The sequence below is a fragment of the Rhopilema esculentum genome, chromosome 8 (assembly GCF_057945365.1).
Source record: "Rhopilema esculentum isolate cy_ngs chromosome 8, ASM5794536v1, whole genome shotgun sequence".
Lineage (NCBI taxonomy): Eukaryota > Metazoa > Cnidaria > Scyphozoa > Rhizostomeae > Rhizostomatidae > Rhopilema > Rhopilema esculentum.
In genome coordinates this window covers 2,475,433-2,496,608 of record NC_142822.1, presented here as the reverse complement: position 1 = coordinate 2,496,608, position 21,176 = coordinate 2,475,433, and the positions used below count along the sequence as shown (strand labels likewise).

Sequence of the window (21,176 nt, the reverse complement as noted above, 5' to 3'; positions counted from 1 at the left end):
AAATTATCACAATCTACGTCACGGTGTCACGTGACTCATTTCCCGCCATAATTTGAAAAGGGTTTTTAAGTAGGAAAATGAAATCAGAAAGAAAAAATATTTCAACAACACTCTCATACAGCATTTTACTTTAAGTTAAAAGAAGAAAAAAATTTGGCGCCAAAAGCGTGTCACTTGTCCTTTAATCACAAGAAACCAAACTCAACTCAAAGGCCTTTTTTGTCTTATTCTACACTATGATACAAAATATGAGGCCCCCTGCGAGCAGAGCGTGCTGAGAACTCTTGTGATCACGCCCTTAATTCCATTCATTACTTTACAAGGCCCCCTGGCTCAATTCAAACACAAGATTGAAATCAAGAGCACGTTAAAGGCTTTTCAAAATTGGGGCCCATGGGTAGACGTGGCACTGCCAAAGGGTCTATCGGTCTGGAACAACGTCTTTCTTCTTGGTCATCCCCTTTGTAAAGCGCGTTTGAGCAAGCGTGACGTATCGTTTTGTGAGCCAAAATAATCTTTCTCGAAACCAGTACTTTTGTTTTAGTGGATTATTAAACGCCTTTTTGGCCTTAAGTTCGTCGTGTTTTCAAACTGGCATATACTTTACTTGACATGACAAGGCCCCCAAATGTGAGTGGGGAGGGTTTTCCACACCTGATCTCATTACTTTCCAGCCTGTGCAGGACTAGCCTGTGTCTGAGTCTACAAATGCTGCCACATGCAAGACAATGGAGGTATTTTTTGAGGATAAATAATGGAGATATTTGTTTCCAGGAATGAATTGTTATGCTTCATTGAACACACTATTGATTGGCGAAAACAATGGGACAATAAAGATAAATCGATTTTTTCGAGTTGTTTGTTGTGTCCAGTCAGTTGCACGGCGAAAGAGCGTGAAGACAAGCAGCATGGCAACGTCGATGAGAAAGATTGCAAGAGGCCTTTGCCTGGTTCTTCTCTCTTTATATAATGCAGAGGGTGCACTGAAAATTCAAGACCTCACACACACTTTCGATAACACAACATTACACTGGCCAACTATAGCAGTGTCAAATCGCTTCAGGTTTACACAGAAAATCACGGCTGGTTCTGGCGCAACTTACTACGGAATGAACTTTTTCAGTGCTGCCGAACATGGTGGCACACACATGGATGCGCCTTCACATTTTGTGCAGGGGAAAATGTCTGCAGACCAAGTACCATTATCGAAGCTTATAGGCAAAGTAGCAGTCATTGATGTCACCGCAGAGTCGAAGAACAACAGTGATTACTTGATTGGTCCTCCTGACTTTCAAAGATACGAGAAGAAACATGGGAGGATACCAGACGAGTCTATCATTCTATTAAATACTGGTATGCATTTTGCTTTTGCCTTACATTTTTGTTTCATGATTTTGTCCTATGTCCAGTGGCGCAACGGTACAGTTTGGGGCCGTTAACAATATTTTGCCTGGGTGCCCTTTCACAATGAATTTTTTTCAAGACAATCAATGTGGGCCTCGAAAAGATCTCTCTGCTGTAACCACAGTGATAGGAATTGTGGCAAAAAGAAAAAAACCTTTGTAGACTTATGGAAATGAAGAGCTGGCTCGACTTTCCAACATCAAATCAACCAAGTCTACAGCTGTCCATTTCTCTTTTATTTTGACGCGAAACTCGTTAGCAAATGCCAGTAGCTCTGATTCTAAGGCTGTGTTCACACTGGGCGCTTGTTTAAAGGCTGGAATACACTAGGCATTTAATTGCCGCATTTAGTTGTCTGGCAATTAAATGTCTAGTGTATTCCAGCTGCGCGTTTATCTTGCTTGCTCCAACTTTTGGCTGTTCTCACTGGCCGCTATTATTCTTTTGTTTAAAATACGTTCATGTTTGTCGGAGATCGCCAGATTTGAAATACAAGAACCGGTCAATTCCTTCGCGGGGCCCCTAAAAATGAACTAAGTGAATCTCTATCTCACGAAAAACAATTTGGGCTTTCGGTGCATCAGCCCTTGTATTGCCTGAGCAATGACGTAATTTATGGTCGGTGTTTGATATCAGGCAAAAACTATCTCAGTTTTTTAACCCGCCAATCAGACTGATACATCTGTCACACAATCGAATGACTGTGTGAGAAGACTAGCTGGGAGAGAGGCAAAAGGAAGTGTAGTCGGGGCAGGTAGAGAAGAAAAAAGAACTGAGAGAGGGGTGGGACTGGGAGGGGAAATAAATGCATACATTGTGGCGTAACCCACGAGCTGCCAGATCAAAAACTACACGCAGATTAGAGCACTGCCTTGTAAAAGCACCACGAGGTAATTAGCAAAATAATAGATAACAATTTATGATTGAGGGCCTAGCAGGGATGTACGTGCAAGATAACACGACCCTTGCACAAGAATAAGCGCCCTCCCCGCGGGTATTAACTCGAATTAATAAATGAATTCCCATGAAAAATGGGGCGTACAATCATTCATTAACAGAAAACAGATAATAAAAGAGGGTCCAAAGAGGCATAATTCACTGGATCTAGCACCAAATTCTGTCAAATAGCCCCAAAAGCAGTTTGTTCATCGATTGCGGTGAGTGACTCCTTGCCTGCACGAGCTTGTAACTAACCTGGCAGCTAACTAAAGCTTGGTTCCCAATAGGCGACTAAGTGCGATCAAGTGCGTTCATCTCTGAGCGTTCAAGTTAAACGCCAATTGGGAATGCTCCGGGCGTTTAACTTGGTGGAGATGAACGCACTTGAAAGCTCAAAAAAGTTAAACGCCAAGATCAAAAGATTTTGATCTGAGCGTTTAAGCATAAAAAAGCCAAAAAATTCAGAAAATATTTCATTCATCAACCAACAAGTAAGATGCAAATGTAAAGCCAAAATAAAGCAATTTCAACCGTAGCAACGCATGAAATCGATTTCGTGACTGTTAGCACATTGCGATCAATAAAACATTGCCAATTAAAGGCAGTCTGTCCCCTTCGTGATGCTCAGGAAAATTACGCTATAATGGTTCTTCATTCTGATTGTTTATTTGTGCATTGAATCAACGATGCATGAATATCGTGGCCACAATGCCGGACATACTGCCTTTAACATAACTGCCTTTTCTGCTAACATGGAAATTTTGAAAAGAGCTATACAATCCGGATTACTTGAAATGACTAACGAGAGGCCATAAACTGAAAGCATAGAACACCTACAATGTACACGTAAAAGAATTGCGAAATTTGTGTCACGAAAATGCAAGGGAACTTGAGTTGCGATCCTGTTGCGATACTTGATCGGATAGTGTGGCTAACAATGGCCTTTACATAATTTTCAAGAGAGGGTTACAACATCTTACAATTGCATATAATTCACAAGTGATAAAAGAGCAAAAATGATAATTATCTTAGTGTTTGAATGCATGTCCGAGAGTCTATAAAACGCGACATTTAGACATTTTGACTTGTCTTCACACAGCTAGCTGAGGGTTTATGTTTTGCAAGTGGGAATGCCTGGGTAGTTTATCTGTTATCTTCAATTATCGTTTATAAAATCCTTAGTTTGTCGGTAAAATCATCTATCATTAGGTGAAATAGCACCTAAATTCTTCTCCACCTATGTCTTCGTCGGTAAATTTTTCCATTACATGACCCTCCTTCCACCCTCTTAGTCTGAAAGGTCAAGCGACGCCACTGTTCCCAAACACTTTTCACCGACTGGTCACGTCACGTTCTTAACAAACACCCGGCAACCTACAGCCATCACTTGAATCTGGTCATTAGTGAAGCTGTGGTGGCAGTACCGAAGAATAATTATTTCTTTGGGACATTGAAGAATGTTTTTAATTTTTTCGAATTAACATAATCGGTGATAAATATCCACATATTATGACAGTTTTAACTCGAATTACCGACATCAAAAAACAAAAATGAGCAAGATGATGCAAAGAGACTCAAAGAAAGGATGGATTCATACGAATTTGTTATTTTTATTATTTTTTGGGAACGAATTCTACAGGCATTTGGCACCAACAATTGCTATAAAATCTATTGTAGTGTTCAAATTGGCAAATATAAAGACTCTAGTTGATGCGATTTTGCTTGTAAAGCTTGGTTCCCAGTAGGCGACTAAGTGCGTTCAAGTGCGTTCATCTCTAATCCTTTAATTTAACAGTTGTTTCATGTTTATGTATGTAATTTTCGAAACTGCCAGATGAAACGACGATCGGGCTTTACCAATAATACGAAACGTGTCGCCATTATAGTTTTTTGCACCAACTGGATTTTCCAGTAAATTCCGCCTTTGTTAGTAAAATCACGTTTTAATTCTTTTTTTTAAAGACTCACTGCTAACAATGAGCCATTGCGCTACGCAAGCATCCCATAATGCATTTTCATACAGTCTGAAATCAATTTTGGTTAATCCGTAGAAGTTTACTGCCATTGTTTGGATCGTCGCCACGCTCGCAAAGGCCCATTGTTAGCTATGAGTCTTTAATCTAAGACCAAAGAGGCTGTTCTCTTGGGGGAGAGCTGTGTTTCTAATAATGGAAGGGGCATGCTGTTTTATTCAATCCTCTAATCTTTGGGTTGTGCGCCCTACGTAGCCAGCATCACACTGACATACCGTAAAAACCAGACCCCAAGACCCTGAGACCTAGGACCCTAAAGCAGGCACCGCGGAGCGTTGAGAAAAGTGGGGGTCTAAATAAAGTGGGGGGGGGGGCTAAAACCGCATGAAAAGAGGCTTTTCTGGTAGTTTGATATTTGGCATATTTTGCAAAAAGTGGGCAAAAGCCCCCCCCAGCCCCCCCTACTCCGCGGTGCCTCTAAAGTACTAAAATAAAAAAGGACCCTTAACACCAGAAGGGTCTTCACCCCTATAAGACAATAGTTGATCACGGTTGACTGTCATCATCACACCATGAGGATACATCAACTCTCAAATGTACTTTTGCTCCTACTACGGTGTTCTTCTGCAAATTATTCACATCAGCTGCTGTCTTATCTTAACCTTATCGTACACAGATGTGATTTTAAAGTAACACGCCCAAAATATATCTGATGTATTCATAACGAAGAACTAACAGAGTTGTCAAGTAATGACGCCACGAAAATCAGTGGCGTACCCAGGGCTGCATCAGTGGGGGGGTCCGGGGCGTAGCCCTCAGAGAAATGTTTTGGGGACCACGCCCTTAAAACACTCGCAAATGCGGGGAAACGCCTTTTTTGCAAAATTTTCCCCCATTTTTTATTCATGTTAGCTACGGTAAATAGCAAAGCATTTTACAATTGTTATTGACACATGCATACAGTATACTACCCCCCCCCAATAAGTTTTACATCGTTTTTGGACAAATCTCGAGGACCATATTTTAGAAAAGTGGGGGGGTCCGGACCCCCTATCCCCCCTCTTGGGTACGCCACTGACGAAAATCTATTTTTAGAATTTTTGAAATTTTTCCCATAACCTGAAAGAGCACCATGAATTACTTCACAAAAATCTGCCAAGAAGGCATGCTAGATTCAAAAACATTTTGGAAAAAATTAAAACCATATTTTTTCACTAAAGGTCAAGGCGATTCAGATATCACAATTTCTGAGAATGATTGTCTTATTAGTGATCCACAGTCAGTTGCTGAGATTCTGAATACCCATTTCGTTAGCATTGGTCAAACCACAAATTCAATCCATAAAGGCCGGACTGAGAATTCAACAATAACTGAAATAATAAGATACTTTAAAGGGCATTCAAGCATAAAAACAATCAACAACTTCCTAACAAATAACTCAACCTTAATCTTTAAACCGATCACCAAAGAAAGCCTAAGACAAATAATTGTGAAGCTAAATCACAAAAAGCACACGGCCACGACATGATAAATGCAAAATTTCTAAAGATCTCAGTTGATATCATCCTACAACCCCTCTTGAAAATCATAAATAAATGCATTATTCAAGGAACTTTTCCAAACTTTTTAAAAAGGGCTATAGTCTCACCTGTCTATAAGAGAAAAGATTCTTTCAATAAGGAAAATTATATACCAATAAGTCTACTAACGACACTTTCAAAGGTATTTATAAAAGCAATAGAGCTTCAACTTTCTCCATTTCTTGAAGAAAAATTTTCGAAATTCCTATGTGCATATAAAAAACAGTTTTGTTCCCAGCACGCTCTCTTTAGACTTATTGATGACTGGAAAACAGAACTGGAAAGGAACAAACATATTGGCGCTGTCCTTATGGATTTGTCAAAAGCCTTTGACTGTTTACCAAAAAAACCTACTTTTAGCAAAACTACATGCCTATGGTGTAGATAGAAATTCTCTTTTACTTATACAAATCTACCTGTCTAATAGAAAGCAAAGAGTCAAAGTGAAAGGTCATTGCAGCTCCTGGGGTAAACTTGGACAAGGAGTGCCATAGGGTTCAATACTTGGACCCCTACTTATATATTCCTAAATGATATTTTTTACAGCCTTACTGAAGTGTCTTTATGTAAAATTTGCTGATGACAACACGATGTCTGTCACTGCAACAAATACTGATTGTTGCAACTATTGCAACTTGTTAAAATTAACACCAAAAAATGTCTTGATTGGTTCAAATCTAATGAAATGATTGCAAATCCCTCTAAATTTCAAGCTATCACAATCGGCAGCAAAGATAAATGCATACATGAGTTTGAAAATGATCAAAAATTTGCAATTAAAATAGAGAAAAACGTTACTTTGCTTGGTGTTCAGATTGATGTAAAATTTGAAGTTTGACGCTCATGTCGATAAGATCTGTAAAAAAGCAGCTAAACAGTTAAATTCTTCAAAAAGACTGGCAAGATTTATAGGCGACAGAGAATAAAAGATAATTATGAATTCATTTATACTATGTCACTTCAATTATTGTCCATTGATATGGATGCTATGTGATAAAGGAAGTCAGGATAAGCTAGAGAAAATTAGCGAGAGGGCATTAAGACTAGCCTATTCGGACTATTCATCTTCTTAAAAAGACTTACTTGCTAACTCAAAAGAAACTACGATACTGTCCAATCAGTTAGAATTTTAGCGCTCGAAGTTTATAAAACACTTAACAACCTTAATCCTGTTTTCATGAAAGACTATTTTGTACCCGAAACAGCAGGTCGTAACCTTCGACTCAAAACCCCCTTGACATTCCAAAAGCCAGAACTACCAATAATGGTATCAGATCATTAAGTTTTCAAGGGCCTAAAATCTGGAATTCACTCCCGGAATTAATAAAGACAGCACAAAATACTAGACAATTTAAAAATTTGATCAAAACTTGGTTCCTTGAAAACAAGTACGCATGCTCATTGTGCAGTAAATTAACTGTCTTATGCAATCCTTGAAATTGCTTCATGTTAGTCTTAATTAGTGTATATTCACTATTGTAGAAACTAACAATAAAAAATATACAATACAATACAATACAATACAATACAATACAATACAATACAATACAATACAATACAATACAATACAATACCTCTAAATCTGCAAAATCAGTTAAAGGTATAACGAATTGGTTGAGATATGTCCAGATGAGCACAAGCTCTGGCCCCATCAAATCTCTGTAATTTGGTCTCAGTTCATAACTTTATGAACTGAGCCAAAATAACAGTGATCCGTTAGCAAACTTCAAATCTTCTATTTGCCGTAGCTCATATAGTAGTGATCCGATTTTTGACAACATAACAGTGATCCGATTTTTGACAAATTTACCTGATTTTGCATATATGGGAGCATTTTATAGTGTCCTTTCATGTTATGTGGTTAAAATTCGAAAAATTCTAAAAATAGTTTTTTTGTGACGTCACACTTGATAACTCTATTGAACCGTGCAGAGTTAACAAGAGACTTTTCAGCGCATTTATGATTGAGAAAAGGTTATAAATATATATAGAATTAGGCCCTTTTTACACGGGATCGGACACAAACAGTATGGGATCCATTTAGATCTGATCTCAATTTTGAGGGGGTGTTTACACGGGATGTTATCTGAACAAATTCACGTTTACACGGGATCGGATCAGTGTGGGTCCATGTTGCGCGGATTTGTGTGCCCATTCCAATAGCGAAATTTTGGTGGCATTTTTTCAACCACAGAAATGAGGAAAAAATTAAAAATAGATCATTTGCAGCGATTGAAAGCTATTGGACAGGCTATTTAATTACCAGGTGAGTTAATGGTTATATAGAATCTCAAGAAACCAACTCGATTACGTTGAATCTAAAGAAACAACTTCTGTTTATGAAATGACCTTTAATAGCATTTAAATAAATAATGTTTACAAGACTTCAAAATCTTTATTTCTTTAAGTTATGTCCATTAGAAGGGTGAAATTGATGACGTCGAAGCAGGAAGCTGTTTTGATTCTCAAACGTATGTTTAAGTAGTGATTGCAATTTAAATTGTAAATAAACTTTTGACTGTCTTAAGTCTAAAAATGAAACTTGTGACATGATTTTTCAAAGTTCAAGCAGGTTCCTGCTTTGACGCTTTCAATTTCGAGCTTTATTTATGCATGACTTAAAAACAAAAAAAAGTCAGTGAAGTAAAAATTGTAGAACTGCACAGATTTTTCTTACCAACACACAAGAAGTTTTAGAATTGCACACTTTGTATAGAACTGCACGTTAAAAACCCTCACCAGAGCCATACAAATTCAAGCACGGAGTTTAGAAGATTAAGCGCTCTAAATTTGGTGATTCTGGTACCCAGACTATTGCAACCAGGAGCAAAGGAAGCTTGAAACCCCACACTTAAACTTACAATGGTCACTCCTTTCCGGAAATTGCCACAAAAATACGAGAAAGGTCGCACAAGGGTATTTTTGAACTACATCTTATAGGAGTTTGAGCTCCACAAGATTTATATCCTATCTTTCATGTAAACTTCTTTCCAGAATGCGCCACGAATGAAAAGAACGTGAGTTTCGAGGCGAAAGAAAAGTCGCATCTGTGTAATAAGTGACTAGTACAAGTGCCTTGTGTCACTTGTTCTAGGGTAAGAGGAACAGGTGCTGGTAACCTTGGTACCAGACTCGCTCTAGAGGTAAGGGGCTGGAGTCTATTATGTTCCGTATTGCAGGTAACACACAAGAGAAAGTACATTACAGCCAATGATATAGAAGCGCCGAAGGCGCTAGATGTCTAACTGGGCCCATTAAGCTGGTGAGGCAAAATTACTGAAGCGGTAAAAGGGCAAAAAGACGATTCCGCATTTGGGCTCAGTGAGGGAAGTTGCAAGTTTGACGAAGAAAAACCTAGATTATCGAAAGTTAGCATAGTCTTGAAAGGTAAAAAACATTTTACTAGCTTGCCGTATTAATTTAAAAAGTTTTAAGCCATAAATTGTGTTGTTCAATATGGTTTCAAGATTTTTAAGATTACTTTCTGCTGCGGCAGCCACTCTGGCCCAGGCAATGTTTACCTTTTCAGGAAGACTGTTTTCGGGTTGATTTGCAAAAAAATCCACATATGATTTCAAAATTAGGTTTATTTTGTGTTTTCTAAGTAAAAGGGTAGATGTAAACAAATACTCTTATATCATTATGACAACTTGTTAAATTAACAGTCCCCTACTTTGGCAACCCCCTACATATGCCAACTTGTGGTAGAGATTCCAGATGTAAAGAGTAAAAAATCTTATCAAGTTTTTTTTCATGACAAGACCTTCCCTTTAACGTTCATCAGCAAATCAGACTTTTATTTACGGACGACAGCAGGATGTTGTAGGAAGGTGGAGTGGCTGAATCAGATTTGAAGATGACCTCTTTTACCACGTTGAATGTTACGATAAAAAATTAACAGAATATGTTTTCATAAACGAAATTTTTGTGAATAAGCCCGAAAACATTCTTCCTAAAAATATAAATATTCTCTAAACCAGAATGCCCTTATCAACTACACGGTTAAAAAATTATTTTAAAAATCTTAAAACACGTGTTAAAACAATAATTATGGCTTAAAACCTTCTAAATGCATACAGCAAGCTGACACAATATAAGTTACTTATCTAAATTGTAAATAAAATAATCTAAAATTTTGGGTTCCGTTCGCCAGCTTCGGAATTTCCCGTACTGAGCCCTTATCCGGAATCGCCTTCTTGCCCTTTTACCGCATGAGTGATTTTGCCTCGTTCGATGACAATAGAGTTAGATATCTAGCGACTTCCTCGCTTATATATCATTGGTTACAGCATGGTTCTCTATCATCACAAAATTAACTAATTATTCTAATTTATGCAATATTACATCCCGAAGAGTAACCAGTAACCAGTACAAGTGCTTTGTGCCATTCTATCTTAAGTCTAGGGTCAGAGGAGCTGGGGCTGGGGGCTGGGGGCTAGGGACCTAACTTGTGTCAACGCTGTTTCTAGGCTACAAGAAGAGCAGCGCCTGCAAACAGGAAACAACGGTTTTACCTCGATATAAAGCTGCACTCTCCGAAAGTGTATCGTGCTCGTGTTATTGTGAAAACTGTTTATTGTCAACAATTATTGTTGCGTCGAATGAATGCCAACAACTGCGGAATCGGCTTCCTTGGGTTGGAATAGACAACTGTGTTTCAGCTAAATGGCAGCAGCATTGAGTTTCGTCCTGTCTCTCTTCCTCTTATCTTACATTGAAGTTCTACTGGGAAAGCATTTGGTTGATTTGTCTTATACTTACAATAATCAAACGTTAAACTGGCCAACTGAAAGGAAAGAACGTTTTCGCTTTACGAAAAGAGAAAAATATGACTCGCCACACTACGAAGCGAATAGTTTCTCCGTCGCAGAACACACGGGAACTCACATCGATGCCCCAAGACACTTTGTGGCAGGAGGATACGGTGTTGCTCGTATTCCCCTCTCCAGGTTGATTGGCCTATCTGTTGTTATCAATGTAACGGAACAAGCTAGACTTAATAGCGATCTTCAGATCGGCGAAGTTCATTTCCGCGAACATGAAAAGAAATTCGGACGAATTCCCGATGATTCTATCGTTTTACTTTACACAGGTGGGTAGAAATTCAGGGGTGTAAACTAAGCCTAATTTTTGACGGGGACGTGCCATTTTGGTTAAAAATTTGGACCCATAATTCCGCAAATGTCTGAAAAAATGTGACCCATTATTCCGCAAGCATAATGAAAACTATAGCCATAATTCTGCAAAGCAAATAAAAACTTTAAAGCACATAAAAATCATTAAACAAATTTTGCATGGCCTTTGCCCCAAAATCTCAATATTACACATATTTCATAGTTTTATTTCATTTTGTTAATGCTAAATATCCCTCCTAATAATTTTGCAATATTTTCCCAAAATGGTACTCATAATTCTGCATGTTTCTTCAAAGGGTACCCATAGTTCCGCACATATTTTAAAAAGTGATACCGATAATTCCACACTTTTCAGAAAAAAGGTACCTCTAAATAATGGCAGGTTCCTGTAACTTCAAACATGTAGTTTAGTTGCCATGGTGATCTCGGCTATGAGTCTATCTGCGCATGCCCTTTGGCTTCTTAACGGCCTTGCTATTGGTAGCTCACAGACACGAAGAAAGAATGCGTTCTAACTTTTTTCCAAATTCTTGATTTTCCAATGCGTGTTTTATGTACCTCGAACTATGTTTCTATCTTCATATGTCATGCTGTGAAATATTTGACCCACGTTACACAAAAAATCTGTTTCCATATTTTTATCTTCGAGGGTCGTGTTACTTAACTACAAGAGAATTGAGCTCATATTTCAAAGGTCGAGGTTTCGGTTGCGAACGCTCAGTAACGGCGGCTGGAGGCCAATGGTGGCCCTAAAAACCACTTAAATAGAAGATAATCCAAGGATACACTCCTTTTTTATAAGAAACTGGCTATACGAAACGAGTACTGGACAGTCAGAAAAAATTAAGAAACTTCAGTACTCGAAGCAAAAAATTTAAGAAACTATTAAATGGTGATAAAATTGAGAACAACGAAATTTGGTAAATTCTAAGAACATGAATGCTCTGTTGGCCAAGAACTTAAGACACAAGGGAAAAAATATACTTCCTACATCTAAATACAGTATCAGAACGGAAGCGAATCTCTTGATGTGATAAAAATGGTCACGAACATTTCATAACATCATTCATGGCATCATAATTAAAAAACTCTTATAAAACAATGATTTCCAGAACATTAAGAAACTGGAGTACTCAACATCGACCTTTGTTTCTTATAAAAAAATTGAGTGTATCCATAAACGCTGCATCATTTCACTTTCGGTTGGTTGGTAACTTTGACCCCATCCCTGCTACCCGAGACCACCTTCAACAGCTATGATCTTCTTGGCTGAGAGACCTGGGGTCCCGGTAGAGTTAGATCAAAACTGCCAAATACATAGAGATGCATTTCTAGTGATTTTTTATGTTTTGCAAACAGCAATTCTTACCTTAAAGTAATAAAATATGTAAAATTGTATTTTGACGATAATTTTTCTGCTATACTCTGTTCTGATCGGTAATCTGCAGTAGAGCTTTGATGCTATGTTGGCAATGTTATGTTGTCGATGCGATGGATACATGGTGCTTGCTAAGGTATTCTTTGTGAGTTGGACAACCTTGGACGAGAGACGATAAAGTGGGATTATACCTCCCAGCTTTTGTTGTATAAATCCCCAAAGCAGCATATTTTGTATATTGGCATCAGTGCAGGACACATCAGGCTCCATTCCCAACATTTTTTTCCACGAGGTTCTGAATTTGGGCGTTACCCTTCCCAACTAACGCGATCATCTACTTATCTTGACGATTTTTTCAAGGAAACATGATTATGATCAAGATACCATGGATCACGGAGCAGTGTGGGCTTGGTAGGCTAACACCCTTCAAAGCCAAGGAATGTCTACAATATCTGGACAACGTATTGCAAATATGACGAAAAATGGTTTTAACCTTGCGAATAAAGGTCAGATGCATTGTCCAAAACCTGAAGCCAGTTGTTCGAGTTTAAACTGTCTGATGGATAAGAACATTGCACCGCGCCCGATGCCGCACCCTCTGTAGCTTTCATCTTTTAGCATTATCTTATTGATATTTAAACCAACAAGGGACAACTTTGATTCCAGAGCCGGTCAAAGCGAGCAGCGTATTCAGCTAAGGCTGGAAGGTCCAATTGTTGATATTAGCCAATCATTGAGAGGACAGCACAGCAAGAAATTGGCCACGCTTTAAAAAATGGGCACTTAGTCCTGAAGAGAGGTGTCTCTCTGTCAAAAAGAGAGACATTTCCAACATTCTTGAAAAAGGGGCATTCTTTTGACAAAAGAGGAAAGGGCATATTTTCTCTTACAAACGCATCTTCGATGTATGAAATGGGGGCATGGAATATGATGCATCCAAAAGCTACTTCATGATGGTTATCCTTAATGAAAATATTGTTATTTTTTATTTGGATGCTTCGATGTTGAAGCATGTGAACTGGCATGCATTCGAATCTCGAATACGCTTCAGAAATCAAAATCGTTTATAAAATTTTAACCAATCAAATTGCTTTAATATTATTCTACTATTTTTAAAGAAATAATTCTAGCAATTTACGAAATGCCTATTGAAATACATATTGAAATACATATAGTATATACTCAGTTGTGGATCAAAATAGGCCAGTCAAAAAGGCGAGCACAGATATATTTCCTAGCGTAGTGTTTTAGTTCTTTGTTCTGACATTTTATACTGTGAACAGTGTCAGACAAAAAGCGTAAGTATGCTCTAAAATGCTAAATTCAGTTAATTTCTTGAGCTGATGCTAAACACTACTTTGAGTGAATTAATTATGGTGTTAGCTTGCATTGACAATGATGTCGTCTCCCTCTGTTCCAAATGTTGTACACTTGCCCCTGACTTTCATACACAGCATACCAGTAAACATTACCATACAGCTGTTACATTAGTACCGTACAGTGGTGCAGTAGAGAGGGAGGGGGGGGGGGGGGTTCAGAGGGGCTCAGCCCACCCTGTTAATATTCAGCGAGATTTTTTGAGGGGGGGGGGGGGGGGACTTTCATTTGGTAAGACGAAATTTGTATTTGCAGCCCTTCATTATACTATAGATTCCTCGTGAATGAGAAATTTTTATTGGTCGAATGATTCCTATACACAACGGAGAGTCTTTTTCATAAATGCAAGTACATTGTGTTTGGTAAGGGTGGGGTCATGGGCATGACCTCTTGAATCTACCTACAGCACAGCCCCTTCCCTAACATTTTAGGACGGCATCCCTGGTACTGTACCATTACAGAGTTTCTTTAATCAAGGAAATTTCTGATAAGGGCAAATTCCATTTTCAGGATTTGGAAAATTTTGGCCAAATGCAGCTTTGTACTTTGGAACAGCAACAAACAATACAGATTTACTGCATTTTCCCGGTCTTGATCCCAGCGGAGCAACTTGGCTGTTGAATAATCGCAAGGTTAGTTAAACTTTGTTGCTATCGATGTCCATTCATAGGGAGAGAGAGATCTGGCGATATCAGGGCCTTTGCCATCCTTTACTTGCCGACAGATCTGAAAATTTTCCGACAAAGGACCCCAAAAGGGCCAAAAGGCAAAAGACTCCTCGCTTTTGAAATTGAAATGTTTTCTAGCGAGTGTCAAACCCAAACCCCCCAACCTTGACTAAAATGGCCAATGCCTTCAACAGCTCCCGTAAACATAGACGCTTTGTCAAACAGAAATCTTGCTTTCTATTTGTTCTGAATATTATTTTCTTTGTTTTTTGGACAGTTAACAATATTTTACCCCGCAAGGCCGTTTTGATAGAGAACTCAGTTTTATCTCACACAACCCTCCTCCAGACGTCGGTTTGCCCCGGCAAACCCCTTCCGTGGTCGGAAAATCTTCAAATCTCCTCTGCAACGAGAATTTATTGCCCCATCTAAAGAGAACATTTTATCAGCAAAATTCTTATTCTACACCCCCCTTAATGCACTGCAAAATTCACTTACGACGACCACCCTGATACTTTTCCCTCAATTTTTCAACAGATAAAATCGATAGGCATTGACACAGCATCCATCGATTACGGCCAATCAAAGGACTACCAGTCACACAGAATCTTATTCGCACAGAATGTTCCAGCATTTGAAAACGTTGCCAACTTGGATAAAGTGCCAGCCAAAGGGGCCATGGTATATGCATTACCCATGAAAATTGGAGAAGGTACAGGGGGGCCTCTTCGAATCGTAGCCACTTGGGATGACAATCAAACGAGTGCTGGCCCGATTCTGTCATGTTCACTCGCCATTCTGCTGCTTGCCATTATGTCCACATTTATAGTAATCTAGAAAGGATAACTACTCATCATAAATGCACCAATTTCACATAATTTTTATCGACACGTTTTATTTTTGGATTTCACTTTGTTATCATTGTTGCTCTACTATCGCTTTAATTTTCTTCGAGTCTAAGTAATTATAGCACTACCTATAACCGCGACTTTTAAACGTATCACTTTTCGAAGAAAGATGTTTCCAGAAATGTTTCTTATGGCAAAATGCAGAGACTTAAGATATGCTTAGGAATGGGTTTTTCTCAGTAAGGCAGTTATGAGTAAACTTCTCTCAAAAGCTCATTCGATATAATTCTTTACTTAGGGCAACCAGTTTTAGATTTAGTGTTGTTCCTGGTTCCCAAAATTCCAATCCTATTAATTGCATCAACTCCAATAAGATGAGATCGCCATTTTTGTTGGAAGCTAACAGCTTTTCACACAACCATATTTACAGTTATTGCATTTTAGTATGAGAAGCTTCTGCAGGTTTTGTAGTGATCTATTGCTTCCTTTTCTGCTTGCTTGCTAAATGCTTTTAAGTCTTGAATATTCTTTAAATCTTTTTTTACATCTTCTACATATTCAATCAAATCTTTTAATCACAAAGGTGAAATTTCTAAGTAGTAATCTGCCTAGAGATCTTTAATTTGGGGGGAGGGGCGTTGGCCGGCATCTGGAATTTACCGCCATGTTGTGAGCAAGAATGATTTATAACCCTGTTAAGTAGTTTAATACACTGGCAGCATCATTTCATAAGTATGACTTCAGTGATGGAAGATAGAAGGTAAACGTAGCAGAGGAAAACCAAGATTAACGTACGTCAGCAACCTGAGCAGAAGTGTTGGTTTGGGTCGCGGTTTGGGTTAGGTGATGTCGAGCTATTGCTGACCACAAAGAACCATGATCGCCAACGTCCATTTCGGATAAGGTACCCACAGAGAAACGGAGATTTCAGTGCCTCTTTTGAAACTGTATTTAGCAACGCTTCCTTTAAGATGACGGCACATGATGCAAGATATAATTCTGTTACTTTCAATTAATTCTATTTGAAAACAGAATTCATTTTAACAACCTTAATCCTGTTTTCATGAAAGACTATTTTGTACCCAAAACAACAGGTCATAACCTTCGACTCAAAAACCCCCTTGACATTCCAAAAGCCAGAACTACCAATAATGGTATCAGATCATTAAGTTTTCAAGGGCCTAAAATCTGGAATTCACTCCCGGAATCAATAAAGACAGCACAAAATACTAGACAATTTAAGAATTTGATCAAAACTTGGTTTCTTGAAAACAAGTGCGCATGCTCACTAGTGTATATTCACTATTGTATAAACCAACGTTAAATAATTTACAATACAATCACTTTATGAAGCTCCCTAGACCGCCGAGGGGGATAAGAGCCTCATTCTCCTCTTTCTTCCCTCTACTGCTTCACCCAGGGGTGCAGATTTTTCCGGTGGCCCCTAGAAATCCTACAGATTTGTGCCTTAAAAATTTCTTGGACTTTGGCATATATGGGTCTCCTAGACATAAACTGGGATACGATTGCATCCAGTTTTTCAGCTAGGAGTTTCTTCTTTGGTGCTAGAGATACCTGCAAAGAGGTAAGAACCGGGAGACACGGGGAACACGTGCCCCTTAAATTTGAGAAAAACGGAGGCAAAAACAGCTCATGGAGATGCCCCTTTTTTAGCCTACATGTGCCCCTCCTCTTTTGAAATACTTCCTACATCTTTGAACCCCCAGGAAGTCCTACAGTGTTATTTGAAATAACTTATTTGTTGGGGGGTGGGGAGACGAAACTTTATTTTTTGGTTGATTTGTTGGCTTTTGAAAATTTTGCACATGCACAGCGAAAATGATTAATCGATGCTGCTCGAGAACTTTGTCGATTTGTTTCCGAGACTAGCTATGTGATTACCAAAAATTTCGAAATTATACAATTGGATGAAGTTGAAGATAGAGCAGGGGCTGATGCAACAGATATCTAAACACTGTTGTTTATGGTTTTTCAACTGTGCACATAAAGTTCTGAATAAGCACAATTTGAACTGCGTAGTGTACTCCAAGTCCATACAGTATACAGATGAGAGATAATTCGAGCGGTCAAACAAACAGCAACTTGTGTATTTCTAAACGTTTTTTTTATATTTCCATTAAAAAGTTACAATACATAAATACAAGCTACGCAAATTTACTTTACAATACTACTCGGACGATACCCCCGAGGAGCTATGACTACCCGGGGGCCAAGACACAGTTAAAATAAACTACTATAGTCTGTCTGTTTACATACCACGAGAATGTCTGCGATGAATTCAAATTTAAGAAGGGAGGTTTAGGTATCATCGCAACTACTGCGTGGCATCCAATTTGAGGCAGACTTTTAAAAATACGCGACTAAAAAAAAGAAAAAGAAAGAAAGAAAGGAACATGGGAAATGGGAGATGGTGGCTGTGGTTTTATGACTTATAACGGAGTTTGAAATTTTCTAATCAAATCAAATCAAATCGACCAGATTTGTGGATGAATTTAAGCATCAGCAGGAGTATATCTTTATTAACTTCATCTGGGAAATTTTTGTCACCATACAATAAAATCTGCATTAGATGACTATTTTGGAGGTCGGTATGTCCATATGGTCGTATTAAAGCAGAAACTCCAGCGAGAAGGTCTCTACGTGGTAGTACTGCAAGGGAAGGGCAAAGCAACAAAAAGTGTTCCGTATCCTCAATACCATCGTTTCTAAACGTTATAATAAATCCAACAAACGTAAACTCCTGAAAGAGGATACGGAATTGCTCAACACACTTCTTTATCATAACAATATCATCTTAACAATATAGTCTATAAGAATACTGTGGCTCAAAATCACTGAAATTTAAGCATAATTTTAGAATAGTGCTCAAGCTTCACCATAAATTTTGTTCATTTGAGTGGCACAAATCTTCAGAAAGCAAAACAAATGTGAGTTTCAGGCTATATTTTTCGAATAGACGTATCTGGCCTTGCAGTCATTAAGACTATAATGCAACCTGGTTATACTTTATGTCGCTTAAGAATGACGTAAGAACAATCGTAGGCTCAAATTAAAAAACTTTGATTATTGACGCTCACTAAAAAATGAGGTATTCTTTTAAAAAGGTGGGTAACTGGTCGCATAGACGTGAATTAGGGTAACTGCAGTTGTACTGTGGAAATAGGAAACTTCAGGAAAAGGAATTAAAATTTAGCCAATCAAATTATTAAAAGCAGTAAAGGTGTGTATGAGAAAATATAAGAAAGCTCATTCGTCAGCGTACAGTCAAGGGTTTAAAGCTTATATGTTGTTACGTAAAAGAATGCGAAAATAATTTATCATTATCAAGGCGGAATGTTGTGACGCAGAGAAGAAAAAATTGAGGTTGAAAAAGGTTAAACGTGACAAGACTATCAATTTTTCTGACGTTTGCAAGGATAGCAGTATCATTCAATTAGTTTCTCAGGTTTTATTTTTCTTGTTGGCAAATAATTTGAAGAAGTTCAATGCTTGTGATTATGAAAATTATTTCTCCAGGGCATTTTTTAAGAATTTTCCACTGGTGGGGCATTTGAGAAAAGGGCATATAGATAAAGTTAGAATTTACAGATAAACAGGCTTTCAAAAATATTCTAGGGGAATCGCCTATAGAAGCAGCAGTTCCAGGGAAAAATGAATTGAGATTTGAAACCTGTTCAATGAAGATTTCATCCACAAATATCTCAAATAAAGTAAAAAGTAAAAAAGTCACCGAATCATAAGGGCACTTAAGTGGTGGGGCAAACATGTTCCACTGGTGGGGCAATGAAAGGGGCTGGTGGGGAATTACCCCACTACTTTATATGTTAAAAAATGCCCTGTATTTCGGCAAATCGCTAATCACCTTGTCATTTTCTTAATAACAGTCCGAACAAATCAACAAAGTGTGTTGCAGTAAGGCAATCAACAATCAATACAAAATTTTGTATTTGATAATTTTATGAGTAAAAATATGTGGTATACATACATTGAACGCTCATTTCAAGCACACTCTGACTTCATTAAACCATAAGCAATTAGTTTTTAGTTATTGGTCCCTTTAGAAAAAATAGATACAAAAGATATGTGTAAACGTTCCAAGTCAATTAACCAACCGGCAAATACAAAAGATATTACCAACAATGAATGTGTTAACGATTAAACCTATGTAGAGCTATTACGAAACAAAAGAAATTGTAAGAATACTGGAAACACGACCTTGATTAATAACACGCTGGTTAATTACGCAATTAAACCACGAGAAAGGCGTTTGCGCAGCAAACTCTCTGCTTTCCGCGACAGTCACAAAATGACAAAAGTGGAATAAATATGCAAACACACCATCCCCCCAAATCAATGTTTGTGATATTTCCAACTTGGATTTTTTGGCAAGATAGGTTGAATAGCTTTGTTTTAGACAAGAGGTTTATCGGGGATCGTAGGTCTAATCACCATATTTCAAGACATATAAGATATGTAAGTAAAACATCACTTGGTAAATTTTTACCCAGAAATTCAACTCAGTTTAATTACAATTACAATTCTTAATTTTTAAACTAAAGAAGCAGACTTGATACATCCAGTGATGCTAGCAATTTAATGATAGTTTTTTTTTCATTATTGTGATAAAGCATTATTTTTTACAGCTGTTCGTAAGTCAATTTTTTCAGTCGCTACAGGCTTGACAAAAAAAACCCGACAGCGTTGACTTACATATCTATGAAATAAATTTTTCTTTTGACTAATAAATAGTTCATAGGCCAAAGACACTTCAAGACAAAATTCGATTAAATTCATACAAATGTTTCATGAAAATTGGCTTTGAAAGCTGTAGAGAAACATCAACACATGCATTCAATAAAATAAGATAAAAAAGGTAGGGCCGTTGGTGCATCGGCACAAGTTGCTTCACCTAACCCATACAAAATCCTAACCTTTGTTATAGCTTAATAGACTCAAGTAAAGTTCACTTTTCCGATGCACCAGTCCTACCTTAGATACCTAAGATATGAGAGGGGAAGAGAAAACATGACTGAATTAAGAGCCTAGTCTTTCCTAAATGAAAAATAACAAGAACTTTTAAATGAATCTCGTGATCTAAACAGGCCCTAGCCTAATACAATAGAATAAACAAGGATTTGAAAAACACACTACGCTTGATATCAAAAGGAGACGGAGGGACGACCCAAGCAATTAAACACACCCATCTGAGTCAAGGAACCCACAGTTTTGTGCAGAAAAGCCCAAACTATAGAACTCTTTCTTCTCTATTATTCCCAATGGTATCAAAGGAGCGCATAAGGACTTGAATACCAAACTGAAGCATGACAATCGACACCCAAATGAGAATAATACAAATAAGCTAAAATAAGAACCCCAGCGAAATCAAATTCTACAACATCCCCCGTGAAATTAACTCTGATTTCATTTGATCTACACAGCAGATTCGCATCTAAATGCGAAAGTGTCCGGATGAGTGAGTCTTGTACCCAGGGTAACTGATTGTCAATGTCGATAGTTTTTGACCGGATTAGATAAAATTTCAAAAGCGCACCAAAGTTCGCCTTCTAATCTCCCTTTTGGTTCCAGATCAAAATAACTTCGCGGAGTATCATTCCCTGCACCTGCGGGATGAATAACTTGGGAGCTCTGCATTTTTGCTGGGAGCGACTCCTTCCATGTTGCATTTCCCGCATTCATCCATTGGCCGATATTTTGTCTTCCCTTGAATGTTTTCCAAGGACTGGAAAACAAGGCAAACTTTTCATAGTTGCATAGAGAGCAGCAAAAATAGCTTAATCCAGGACCGATTGACTTGATTTTTGGGGCATTGATTAGCCTTCATTTGTGCCCCAG

The 21,176-nt window shown here is 38.1% G+C and overlaps 1 protein-coding gene across 2 annotated transcripts; it reads left to right on the top strand.

Moving 5' to 3' along the window:
• The first annotated feature begins 702 nt into the window (after window positions 1–702).
• On the top strand, window positions 703–15,884 carry LOC135694721 (uncharacterized). 2 transcript variants are annotated; one of them, XM_065213568.2, is made up of 3 exons: window positions 703–1,353; window positions 14,297–14,418; window positions 14,992–15,884. In XM_065213568.2, the coding sequence occupies exons 1-3, from the start codon at window positions 777–779 to the stop codon at window positions 15,289–15,291; spliced, it is 999 nt and encodes a 332-aa protein (XP_065069640.1). In that variant the 5' UTR covers window positions 703–776; the 3' UTR covers window positions 15,292–15,884. The 2 variants fall into 2 exon arrangements, with proteins under 2 accessions (XP_065069640.1, XP_065069641.1); XM_065213569.2 differs by lacking the exon at window positions 703–1,353 and adding an exon at window positions 10,368–10,988.
• The last annotated feature ends 5,292 nt before the right edge of the window (window positions 15,885–21,176 follow it).

Bases quoted from the DNA above. Each gene is read 5' to 3' on its own strand.
- LOC135694721 (XM_065213568.2), top strand. From the start codon at position 777: ATGAATTGTTATGCTTCATTGAACACACTATTGATTGGCGAAAACAAT. The intron at 1,354-14,296 runs GTATGCATTTTG...TTCCATTTTCAG, and splicing joins TATCATTCTATTAAATACTG to GATTTGGAAAATTTTGGCCA. The intron at 14,419-14,991 runs GTTAGTTAAACT...ATTTTTCAACAG, and splicing joins GGCTGTTGAATAATCGCAAG to ATAAAATCGATAGGCATTGA.